The 13,445-nt window shown below is 42.4% G+C and overlaps 1 protein-coding gene across 2 annotated transcripts in view; it reads left to right on the plus strand.

Annotated features, from left to right (window-relative positions):
• Window positions 1–11,555, plus strand: part of BFAR (bifunctional apoptosis regulator) — a 29,609-nt gene extending 18,054 nt beyond the window's left edge. The window contains exons 7-9 of one of the 2 annotated variants that reach the window (XM_083153328.1): window positions 5,795–5,839; window positions 7,932–8,134; window positions 10,455–11,555. In XM_083153328.1, the coding sequence (XP_083009454.1) occupies window positions 5,795–5,839; window positions 7,932–8,134; window positions 10,455–10,647 (441 nt within the window). In that variant the 3' untranslated portion in view covers window positions 10,648–11,555. The remainder of the gene's footprint in view (window positions 1–5,794; window positions 5,840–7,931; window positions 8,135–10,454) is intronic. The other variant, XM_083153329.1, reaches the window with a different exon arrangement.
• Window positions 11,556–13,445: the final 1,890 nt, after the last annotated feature.

Consider the following 13,445-nt stretch of genomic DNA (forward strand, 5'->3'; position numbering starts at 1 on the left):
GGGGGTTTGGATGATGAAGAGGAAGAGGATACAGGTCTAGACAGATCTGATTCAGACTTTAATGCCGACATGGTCGACAACCTGCTGGTCCGGATTTATAAGGCATTGGATATTGAGGACAAGCAGGAGGATGTGAGCTTGCAGGAGATGCTTTTTAAAGATAAAAAGCAGAAAACTAAAACTTTTCCCCTGTCCCAAACTCTGAGGGACATAATAGAAGAGGAATGGAAGCAGCCGGATAAAAGAGTGGCTATTCCGGGGAAGGTTAACAAGATGTACCCTTTCGACAAGGCGCAGGTGCTCTCGTGGGAGGAGGCACCGAAGATAGATGCAGCAGTGGCAAGGCTGTCAAAAAAGACGACATTGCCACTAGAAGAGGCCAACGCTTTTAAGGATCCAATGGATCGTAAAATTGAATTGGGCCTAAGAAAGCAACATCTAATCTCAGGGGCTTCTCTTAAAGCAGCATCAGCAATGGCGGTAACTTCCAGGATAGTAAGAGGCTGGTGTCAGCAACTCGAGGGAGACATTTTGGATGAACTAGCAAGTTCTGAACTGTTAAAAGTGGTCCAGGATGTGCAGCTGGCAGTGGAATTCATCTGTGAAGCGTCTATGGACGCGGTAAGATTGTCAGCCAGAGCAGGGGCCGCGACAGCGGCAACAAGAAGGGCCCTATGGTTGAAACCATGGGCAGCGGACGTGCAGTCCAAGAATAAACTCCTGTCCATGCCGTTTCAAGGGGACTACTTGTTCGGCAAACAATTGGACGAGCTTGTGGCTAAAATATCAGGAGGGAAGTCGGTTTGGCTTCCTCAAGATAAAGGGGGTAGACGAGTTCCCCCAGCCAAGTTCGGGAGATTTCAGCCTCAAGACTACAGAGAGTCACGGGCTTATAGACCAGGTAGACCCTATAGAAGGGGATCCTGGGTATCACGGGGCAATTTTCGGGCCCAAAGAAATCGAGACAAATTCTCCTCCAAGAAGGAGTCACAGTGACGTCAGGTCACAAACAGTAGGGGCCAGGTTGCTGAAATTTGCAAGCGTCTGGTCCAGGACCACTGGAGACAAGTGGGTCCAAGAGATAATTTCCTCCGGGTACAAAGTGGAGTTCAACAGAGTTCCCGGAGAGTTTTTTGTTCAGTCTCCAATTCCCAAGAACAGGGAAGAGAGAAAAGCCTTAGTGGCAAGTTTGCAAGAAATGCTGGAACAGGAAGTAATCAGCATTGTGCCAGAAGGGCAAGAATTTCGGGGATGTTTCTCCCGCTTCTTTGTTGTAAAGAAAGCAACAGGAGGATTTCGTACCATTCTAGATCTGAGGCGACTCAATCAGTTCATAGAGGTGAAATCTTTCAAAATGGACAGTATCAAGTCAGTAATTCTGGATTTAAGTCGGGAAGACTTTATGACGTCAATAGACCTCAAAGACGCCTATTTGCATGTCCCAATCTGCATAAGCCATCGAAAATATCTGAGGTTCAGGCTGATGGGCAAGAGTTACCAGTTCAACGCCCTACCATTCGGGTTAGCAACATCCCCAAGAACTTTTTCCAAGGTGCTAGTTGTGTTGATAGCCGCACTAAGACAGACAGGAATAAGATTATTTCCTTACCTCGACGACATTCTAATAGTCGCAGATTCCGAGGAGAAAGCCCAGGAACACACAGACAGAGTGGTGCAGTGTCTGGTGGAACACGGATGGCTGGTGAATTACAGGAAGAGCCAACTGACCCCCACTCAAGAAATAACATACTTGGGAGTGGTGATAAATACAAAGGAGCAGAAAATCTCTTTAACAGAGGTCAGAAGAGAAAAACTAATTCACCAAGTAAAAAACCTAAGAAGAAAACGCACTGCATCCTCACGAGACTACATGGAAGTGCTAGGCCTCATGGCATCAGCAATAGAGGTAGTTCCTTGGGCAAGATTCCATACAAGAAAACTGCAGAGCTGCTTCCTTTTACAGTGGAACAAAAACTCAAAAGACTTGTCCCAAAAAGTAATCCTGTCAACAAGGGCCAGACAAGACTTGGATTGGTGGACAGCAGAAAGCAGGCTAACAGCAGGAAGATATTTTGGCATAAGGCCACAGGTGACGCTGACCACGGACGCCAGCGAAGTAGGCTGGGGAGCTACCTGCAATTATCAGGTGGCTCAAGGAAGGTGGCAACAAGACTGGAAAGAAGCTCACTCCAATCTGCGAGAAATGGAGGCAGTGGTCAGAGCCTGCAGGTGGTTCCAGAACCAACTACAAGGTGCAGAACTAATCGTGAGGACCGACAACCAGGTGGTAGTGGCCTATGTGAATCGACAAGGAGGCACACGAAGCAGAGCATTGATGGAGGTGGCCACCAAGCTGTTCGAGTGGGCAGAAACCTGGGTGTTAAGCATCACGGCAGTTTACTTGGCGGGGAAGGAAAACGTGGTGGCAGATCAGTTAAGCAGGGTGGAATGTCTGCCAGGAGAATGGGGTCTCAACCAAAAGGTCTTCGAAGAGCTGGTGCAAAGGTGGGGATGCCCCCAGGTAGACCTTATGGCAACGTCGGTAAACAAAAAAGTAACCAGATTTTTTGCCAGGTTCTGGGAGCCGCTGGCAGAACAAATAGACGCCCTGTCGGTGCCCTGGGACGTAGAGAGGGCCTATGTTTTTCCCCCGATACCAATAATTCAGAAATTACTAAAGAAACTGCAGAGGGAGAAGATCGAGGTAATAGCGATCCTACCATACTGGCCTCGCAGAGCGTGGTTCAATACAGTCCAGAAATTGGCGATAGACGATCCGTGGAGGTTACCCTCGACCAAGGACCTACTGGTACAGGGAGAAGTATGCAAGGAACAACCGGAATCGTGGAAACTGACGGCTTGGCTGCTGAAGTCAGGAGTCTGAAAGCTAAAGGCTTCAGTGAAGGAGTAGTGGAAACCTTGCTGAAAGCAAGAAAGCCGGTAACCATGAAGATATACTATAGGGTTTGGAAGAAGTACGCGTATTGGGCGAAGGAGAATAAGAAAAATCCTCGCAGTGTGGTCACCATACTGTCTTTTTTGCAAGAAGGTTTAAGAATGAATCTCTCCCCGAGTACTCTGAAAGTACAGGTCTCAGCAATATCATGCATATTGGATTGGGACATAGCTAGGAATAGATATGTACAAAGATTCATGCAAGCGGTAAGAAGAATTAAACCGAGGGTAAGAAGTCCGGTACCTTCGTGGGACTTGAATCTAGTACTGGGGGTACTAACAGAAGCTCCGTTTGAACCACTACAAGAAGTAGCCTTAAAATTTCTGTCGTGGAAAGTATTATTTCTAGTGGCCATGACCTCAGCTCGTAGAATTTCAGAACTCCAAGCATTATGGATAAAAGAGCCATATTTCAGAATGTATACGGATAAAGTAGTCTTAAGGACAAACCCGCTGTTTGTGCCAAAGGTGGCATCAGAGTTTCATATCAACCAAGAGATCATATTGCCCACGTTCTGCGCAAATCCGGCGAACAGCAAAGAAAGCAGGTTACATTGTCTGGATTTGGTCAGAGCCCTGTCCATTTACAAGCAAAGGACGGCCGAATTCCGTAAAACAGACAACCTATTTGTATTATCAGAGGGAGAAAGAAAGGGGCAAAGAGCCTCTAAACAGACTTTATCAAGGTGGATTAAAAGCTGTGTTCGACAAGCATATGTCATAAGACAACAAGAGCCACCAGAAGGTTTTAAAGCACACTCAACGCGGTCAATGGCGTCATCATGGGCAGAGAAGGGATCTGCATCACTAACAGAAATTTGCAAAGCCGCAGGGTGGTCCTCAGCGCACACGTTTACACAGCATTACAGAGTAGACGTCTGGTCTTCCGCAGATGCTAAGTTTGGGAGGAAGATCCTGAGCGCAGCAGTGGATTGAAAATGAAGAAACGTTTTTTTTTTGAATTAGACATTATAGGGCCGGTGGCCTATTCCTAAGTTATACGTGAGTATACCCTCCCTATGAAATACAGTACTGCTTGGGTACGACCCATTCTTGATGGCTGCCATGGCGGAGGCAGAGGAAATACCAGATTATTACCTGGTAATGGGTTTTCCTCTACTCCGCCATGGCAGCGGTATTTCCCTCCCTTGAGTGAACGCTCAGGATAAGGGGGGGTGTATGTGGAATAATGATGTTCGTTTGTTTTAAAGCTGAAGAATATAAGACACTGGTGTTCGGAGGAGGAGCCTTCTTATAGGAGCCAGAGGTCTTTTTTTCCTTTCCAAAGCACTACCCAGCAGGGAGATACCCATTCTTGATGGCTGCCATGGCGGAGTAGAGGAAAACCCATTACCAGGTAATAATCTGGTATTTCTGAGTTTTATTTAATTCTTCATCATGTTACTTATTGTCTATCCTAATGATAAACTCTGAAACTTTGGTATCTACCTCTTGTGCCACTGTCTTATTATATAAAACGTAATTAAAATGCACATAACAAGTGTGGTTCGTTGAGTAAGTTAACAAGAACTCTTACTCTAAATGTTCATTCAAATTTCCCAGCAGACCAGAGCAGGTAGACCACAGCTTCCTCTCACGGCCATTTGACTGCACCTCACATACGTCATACAGTCCCAACATTAGTTGTAAGATGTTGGGGCTAATGGAAACCTGGTCAAACACTGAGGTCCGTATTGTGTTCAGATTTCGGCTTCTAAAGAGCACATCTGTGTTGACATTTATCGCCAACTTGTCGAGGTCTATGGTGATAACACCATGTCATGGAAACAGGTCTGGGTTTGATGCACAAATCAAAATGAGCAGTTAATATGGCGTGTAACCGAGGACATCCACCACAGGTGCACTGCACCAAACCCAAAGCTGTATCGATGACTTGGCATTATCACTATAGACCTCGACAAGTTGCCGATGCTGAAATCTGATCACTCCACGCACCTCAATGTTTGTCTGTTTCTGCCAGCCCCTCCATCTTCCACCTGATGTTGGGACAGTATGACTGAAATGAGGCGCAGTCTAATGGCCGTGACGGGAAGTTGTGGTCTACCTGCTCTGGCCTAACGGAAGAATAAATAAAGAATACATGTTCACATTAACACTATGATGCAGGAGAAAGGATTTACATGCACACCGAATAGCTCATTATAAAACTGGTTTATGTAAGGCTAATAAGACTTCTCCTTACATTTTGATACATCTCAATCAAAACTAAACTGGACCCACTTTCTTCTTATTGATTTCTGTGTGCAGTAAGGATTGCCAAATTTGTTTCCTCCTAAAAAAAAAAAATTCATCAAGTTTGTGGTTTCAGCTAGGCAGAGAGGCATGCTTGTATAGACACTAGTCACTTGGGTTTTTATCCTTTGTGATCTAGGGCCATATTCAATGTGGCCGGCGAGGCAGTTAGACGGCGGGGATTGACTAAAACAAGAGATCCTCGCCGTTTAACCCCCTCGCCGGCTACTCACCGTATTCAATGTTGAGATGATGGCAAGGATTCCCCCAAACAGTGGGGCTTGCGGCTAATGCAGGAAGCCCGCTGCATTTCTCCACAAGCCTTGCTGTTTTAGCAGCCGGACACGTTGTTTCCGCGTTGCTGACAAAAACTCAGCGATGTGGAAATGGCATGTGCAGGGGGTCAGTTGAATACTGAAAAAGTCATTGGATATACCCCATAGTCATTTGATAAACTGAAAGCAAAATAAATGTGTGCTGTATTACGAAGAATACCATGTATACAAATAAAGCTGGCATAATTAGGTATGCTGTTATTTTCCTAGTAGGGACAGTGAGGGATATATGTTGTGTAATTTATCTGCAGGTTTCTGTAGCCTTAAGTGCATTGCGTGGCAGTCCTGGAGTGCGGGTAAGCCAGTATTAGGACTAACAAAGTGTGGTGCCTTAATTAAGGATGACCTGATTGCTAACAAAAACTAACTTGATGTGTCCTGTACTGATTTCTATGTGACTGCTGATTCTAATAGGTAGACCACAACCAACTGCAGTCCCAGGCAGTTCATTGTGCGTAACACTTCATTCTCACGCTGGCAGGTATAAGCATTCCAGTTTATGTTACTCTCGTTATAACACCAGACTCGTTATATCACTTGTTTTGCCCTTGGTTTGTGTCCTGTACATAGAGAAGTTATACTTCTAGGACAAACCTGTTATTTATTCAATATTAGTGGGCTTTTGGATATAATGTAAAAATATATGTGTATTACGGGATGCATACAGATGACCAGCAGTGGGGATGCCGGCATTCAGAGTACGGACGGCAGATTCTTGATGGAGGGAATCCCGTTGTGGGTCATGTAAGCATACTTCCCACTCTTAACCCTCCCTGGTAGTATCTAACCCTCCCTCTCCACATCCTAATCTACCCCCTGGTGCCTAACCCCAATCCCCCCCCCCCACACACACCCTTGCCTAATCCTAACCTGCAACGCATACTTAAGCTCTGCATCCCTGCAGTCGGGATTCTGGCCGTGGTTCCATGGCAGTAGTTGGGATGCCGGCGTTGGTATTGTGAATGAAGGCATGTCCACCACCGGGATGCTGAATGCATCACTGTATTTCACAGAAGAGGTTAATGGTTTTTCTACAACAAGAATATTTGAATCCCTATTTAGATATTTATGATGCAGTAAATAAGCTGGCATCTACATGTTGAGTTGTTGTATTGTATTCCGTGTTTGGAAGTTGCATAAAATAATTGATCACAAGATAATTTAAGAAGTTCAGATGGTAATAACACCAATAGATCTGGATTAATCAGCCTTCAATGTGGGTGGTTATTTCACTTTTTTGTTTCTTCTATAGTTCAGGAATAAAATCTTATGATCACAAAAGTTGCAAATCTAGACTTCCCTCCCAGCACGTGTGTGTGTGTATGACATACACTCAAGAGTTGCAAATCTAGCCTTTTTGTGTGTGTGTGTCTCAAAAATACCTTCATTTACCAAATCGGGTACTTGTTGGAATGTATCCCAACCATTGTACATGGTCTTTATATCATTTGACCAAGTTTATTTTTCCTATCCCAGTAAACACGTGTACAGTCATATCTGAGATGCGATTGTTCTTCTAATTGCCCCTTTGAACTTTCCGATGGCCATGCAGATTCATGCATACACACTATTACAATCTACCTTGCTGTTTGTTCTCCTGTATGAAAACCATTAGCTGAAGTGATTGTGACACGCTACATATCTGTGGCTACATGGTTGGAGGAGCATTGACAGAAGTATTAGAGGGACTGGTTTTCCGACATTGTACAATCATGTTGTAGTAATATTGGGATGAACTTAACACCAATTCAGCAGGCGCATCTTGTTTTATTGAGCTAGGCAATGATTGTAGATGCTCGCACTGTTGAGCCCCATAGCTTTTGGCTTAGTGATGTGCTGCAGCACGAATGCTCAGCACTGCAATGCTTTGTGCTGAGCGCTCATGCTGAGTGGGGCTTTTCCTATTTTTATAGTAAGCAAAGCCCCATGATCTAGCAGGAATAACCGTGCAAGCACTGGCTTTCCCTGCATGCAATACCGACGTGTGGGACCGCGCATCAACACAGCGGTTTGTGCTCCTTTTGAAATCGCCCTGTGTGTATGCCCCTTAACATTAGATGTTGTGAAACTTAGGATCTATGAGTAGATTGTGTTGGCGTGTGCCCAGCATACTGGAAATTACTAGATAACATTTGATAGTTCTTTAGATTCCAACTATGTGTGTTTTCACTAGGAAATACACATATAAATCTTTTCCATTTGATATAAAATGTGGGTGAATTTTCCTGGAGAACATGAGGAAGGTGAAGCAATGTAGTCAGACTTTGAGTAGCACTTGTGTAATGCAATAACTGCAGTACTGGAGGTGCAGGGCCCCACTTACCTTTTAATATGGCTTTCCTATATTAGGTGTCATTAAAGCATGTTCTATGTCATGCATTTTCCTAGGATCTGCAGGAACCGACATGGACCCAGTGGCGGGAGTTCATCGTTAAGTACTTTTTTCTTCCATATCAGCTCCTTGCAGAGTTTGCCTGGGACTGGCTAGAGGTTCATTACTGGACCTCACGATTTATCATTGTAAACGCCATGCTGCTCTCTGTGCTGGAACTGTTCTCTTTTTGGAACTTGTGGTCAACGAGCCAGCTACGGTATGTACTCTATGCTCTTCCACAACTTTGCAGAGATCTTGTTATGACACACACTTTTTTTTTTTTTTTTTGCTCAAGTATTTTGTTAATTTGTAAACGTATACAGTGTTATATAGTGTATTGGTATGTACCAGCAGTATATCCAACAATAACCAGCATATAGGGGGAGATTTATCACAGCTAGGAGAAACATTTTCAAACAATCATCTAATTGTCATTTTACAGTTGTCCCCAATGCTGCCACTTATCAGTAGGCAGGCAAAACCAAATCCCCCGATAATTGGGCATTTATTCCCTGATTGCGGTCATGAAAATACATAGGGCTACAATTGGATCTTATATGTTCTCATGCAAAAAAAGGAAAAATTATTGTCTGTAAAAAAACACAGCATTACTGGATAGGAAGAATAAAATAGTAATATAAAAATAAAACCCTATGCATCTAACTGAAAAATGTGAAAAATAATGAGCTGATTAGTTGTTATTTTATATCTTTCCACTTTTCTCTTTGTCCAAGCTTTGATGAATATCCCCCATAATTCCATAAACGGCACAGGTGGATTGTGGGTACTTCCTGTCTGCTTGGGATGGGTCATAGGGTCGACCCATACCCAACAGACAGGAGGTCATAAGGTCGACGGTCAATAGGTTGACCAATATGCATTCATTAGGTTGACATGGTCAAAAGGTCGACAGATGTTTTCACTTTTTGGTGTCTGTCGACATAGGTCAACATGGACACCGCATAAGTACTTGCCATGATTCAGGCACGGTGCCTCGCTGTGTTCGGCACACTGTTCTCTTCCCCCTCCATGTCCACTGGGATGGTAAAGTATAAAGTCTTTATTTTATTTATGGTTTTGCAAAAATCCATGAAAAACTTCTGTTGACTTTTTTTCAGGTTGACCTTTTCCTGTCCACCTTTTTCATGTGCCGACCATTTGAATGTCAGCCAATAGCGGACAACCTTTTCACCGTCGGCCTAGACAATTGGCGTCTGCCTATTGACCGCAGGCGCTATCTTTCTGGAGGGGAGGAAGCCCCATTATTTTTTAACCTGCCCCATTGCATGTTTCCACAGCCAGCCTTTCCACAGAGCCATGCTACTTTCATGAGGGTGTGGATTATTGGGTTAACCACTATTGCTCGATATTCAAAAATATTTCTTTTTACAAAATGCTGGGGGGATAAATGTGGCACAAGTGATCTGATATAATAAAAAAAAATATGAGCAGAGTTTTCTGTGGTCCCGTATAAAAGAGATTTTGTCACGCTTCTTCCCATAATTCAGTTCAACACTCTGATCTCAACATATAATTGGCATATTTCCCTCAATATAGTGATGCCAAGAATGTTACTCCATGGCTGGAGCAGTTTATAAGATCCAGAAATAACAATATTTACCTTTAGATGTTTGTGTTTCTTTCCTATGGGGTAGAGGTAAGACAGTGCTGGAGATGAATGGACAAAGTTACATCTGTAAAGTTTTGAATTCTAATATCGCATGCTTAGCAATGTGTAAACCTGAGGCAGAGTTTCCCAAACTTTGCCACTCCAGTCCAAGTTTTAAGGCTATCCGTGCTTGTGCACAGATGTTCTAATCAAACAGCTATACCTAGGCCTTAAAACCTGTACTATAATGGCGGAGTTTGAGGGGTGTACACATTGCTAGCACAATTTAAGTACCTTGTGGTAGATTTGTCTTTCAATTTGCCAGTGTGCGATGCCAACATTTGACAAATACTTTACTAAAACTTTACATGGATGGTGAATATCCAATGTATACCCCTTGTCTAATGTATACCTCTTTCACATCGTAAATGGCGAATGGCACCTGGGGAAATTGAACACAGGTTCGTCCTAGGAGCGACCAGGCATTTACGATGTTTGCTGCTCACAGCAACCCAGCTTATTGCCTGGTCGCTGATGTCATCCGGACGGAGCAGAGCGCTGGTGTGTCAGGCGGGTTGCTCAACACTGGTGAATGGGACCTGGGTTGTTTGAAACAGGTTACCTGTTCACACTGCCCAGCAACCCAGGTCCGACCCGGGAATAACACTGCTTTTAACCCGGGTCGGGTTACTGGACCTGGGACATTTGACATGACCCTTTCACACTGCAAGCCGACCCAAGATTGACCCAGGTGATTGCGTATAACGAATGCAACACACCAGAGTTTGAACAATGAAATAATCATCCTGCTATCTCCAGTCACTGCAATATTCTTTCATCTGCACACACAGACTATTGTTCATTTAATGATGTAAGTTACAAACAGAAGATCACAGAGCCCTCTAATCATACAGGTTTCTCGTTTTAGGTCTTTCCCTCGACTTATGTGGGGGCATTTTTGGAAGATTTCAACACAAGGACTTTTTGTTGCAATCTTCTGGCCTGTAATCCCTCAGTTTGTCTGCAACTGCCTGTTTTACTGGGCGTTATACTTCAACCCCATCATCAACATTGATCTGGTAGTTAAAAAAATCCGGAGATTGGAAACTCAAGTAATGTGAGATTGGAAAGCACTTATCAGGATTAGTGTCGGGACACTGAATTAGAGGATGGATAATGCCTCCTCATTTTTACAGTCACTGTGTGATCTGAGGTTTCATTCATTTTAAAAAGAGACTGTTGAGAAACAAGAGGCACTATCGAGGTCAAAATATTTTCAGCAGAAATGTTTTCTTTTTTATGTTTAAGAACATTTTTCTCCTTCGGCCATGTAATATTGTCAAATTTTTTTGTCTTCTAGAAAGGTAAGTATAAACATTTGGGTCAACTTGCCGCTTGTACCCTCATTCTTCAGCATCCCGCTAACAGGTTCTGACATTTGAAGTATTTACTGATTTTTAGCCATAGAAAATTTGAAACTCCGCTGCAAATGATGTGCAATAATTTCTGAAAAGTACCTAATGTCGCTAAGCTTGTGTGTTCTTATACCTACTGTAGGTACTTGCAGCCTCCCATTCAGTAGAAGGTCTAGGACAGTCTTGAATATAGTCATCAAAATTCACTTAGGAAAAACTGCAGTTTCCTTTCTTGAACTACATTAAAGCATTTTTTTGTGCCCTGATTTTGTTTTATGAAATTTTAATACACAGGATAAAATGTGCGTGAATTATTTAAATGCATAAATCTAATGTGTAGTCATGTTGTAATTTGATTTTAAATTTGTTCGGAATAATACAATTTTACTTGCTTAATAGAAACAGTTTTTTCCTTCCCGGCCACAGCGATTGTAGTATTTTCTACAATTTAATTGAGAAGTGACTTGGAAAGAATAAAGATGCATATTTAATATTGTACTACAATGAAGAAAAACACTTTTTTTTAAGTTTTTTTTTCTTTATTTTAGGATTGTTTTGAAGAAGTCTAATGATTATAATGATTCAATGAAAAGAATTAAATTATTATAATTTTCGCTATGCCTTTCATAATGATTTCATCAGAGTAACTAATGACTCCTGTGTGCCCTGGGTGGGATCTGATTGATCTAACTAAATACATTTTTGTAAAATGAAAGGGATGTTTTCTCTAGGCTCTTAAATGTGCTGTAACCCCTGATTTAATTTCACTTTGCATTTCTGCACTTACTATATCAAATATTCTGGTGTTTATCTAAGGCTGCACACAGAAATATTTATATATTCAATTAACCCATTTTTTTAAATGTACAAAACACACAGGATCCAGGATTAATTGCCATATCGATGTGTTTTCGAAGCTGTGAAAACATGGTGCTTATTGGGGATTTTATTTTTCCTGCCTTAGGACATAATCTTTAGTAGTGCTCCCCTACTGTAATTTCAGTGGGTAACTTAATACCCACATTGGTATTCACTCAAGGTACAGGGCTCTTATCATTGAAAGGGAAGATCTTAATTTGAAGGGTAAATTCTAGACTTATTTCTACAGCTACTGAAAATGTTACCCTTCAAATTGAAAACATGCCCTTCTCCCTGATCAGCACCCTGCACCCAGAATGAACACCACCACGTTCTGATCATTTACTTTCAGATAATCCTTTCATAGCTGAATGGACTTGGGAATGGCATAGTAATATAAGTGGGGCATGGTCTGACATCACTAAGGTGCTCCTGGGTCTGAAGGGCTGAAATGTAACACACAGCTGGATATAGTGCTGATTAATGCATAGGGTAACAGAAGTAATTGATGTTTGTCATATATATTCACTCCTACACTCACTTGATAAAGCAGATACCAATTTTGAGGTAAGAGTGCCTTTAACAAATTTACCTAAAATCCTATATTTGCTGCTAAAACAACAGATCTGTAATAAAAACATTTAAATAATCCTGTATGTGAAACCTCATACCCTGCTTAGATACAAACATTCAGTTGCCTTATAGTTTGAATAATTGATGTGTGCTGAATCTAGTATACTATGATCTGTGTATTCCAGGTAATTATTCAATATAGTAAAATATAGTTCCCATTTCAGAAGAACTTCAGGTAAAGGAGAAATTCTATAAACTCTACTAGGTCCAACTACTAGAACTGTGGTGGTTCCATGTCTGCAACAGAGGTGTACAGATTACACCAGGGGTAGCCAGCTCCAGCCCTCAAATGCTACCAATAGGTCTTGTTTTTAAAACCATCTAGCTGGAACACAGGCACACTTATTACTCACTGATGCCTTTAAAAAAAGCCACAGGTGAAGCAACTACTTTCACTTGTGATTATGTGAGGAGACCTGGTAACCGGTAACTTTTGGTGGTTCTTGCGGACTTGAGTTGTATACCCCTTGACTACAGAAAGGAGGGCTGTCAGTGCAGCCTACTAGGTAAACTGTTGCATTTCACTTTCTCTTCCCATATTCTTCTGCCTCTTCAGTCTGGCATAGCAATTCTTACCATGGTTACCGAGTATCTCAAGAACGACAGCGCCTCTGGGTACTTCTCCATAAGTGGTACATTTACTAATGCTTTAAATAAAGCAACCAATCATATTCTATCTATTCCTTGTCTATCAGAATCCAGTTGCTATGGTACAATTTAGTGATACCACATGGCCCCAGCTCAGAACATGCAGTCTTTGACTATCTAATGAAGATTTTATTAACGATCTAGGGCCTGATCCAAACCTAATCGCTGCTGTGCAAATTTGCAGAGACCTATGATCAGATAGTCACCATCCATACAGAGTGAAACCTGCAAGTCTATGAATGACTTGCAAAAATATAACCAATCGCTATACAGCTGCAAACCCATGCACAACTCACTCACCATCGAATGATTTTTTCCAGTCTGTGCAAGTGTGTGTAACGCTGACTCTTCCACAACTCAACAGA

The sequence above is a fragment of the Crinia signifera genome, chromosome 7 (assembly GCF_055691185.1).
Source record: "Crinia signifera chromosome 7, ASM5569118v1, whole genome shotgun sequence".
Taxonomy (NCBI): Eukaryota; Metazoa; Chordata; class Amphibia; order Anura; family Myobatrachidae; genus Crinia; species Crinia signifera.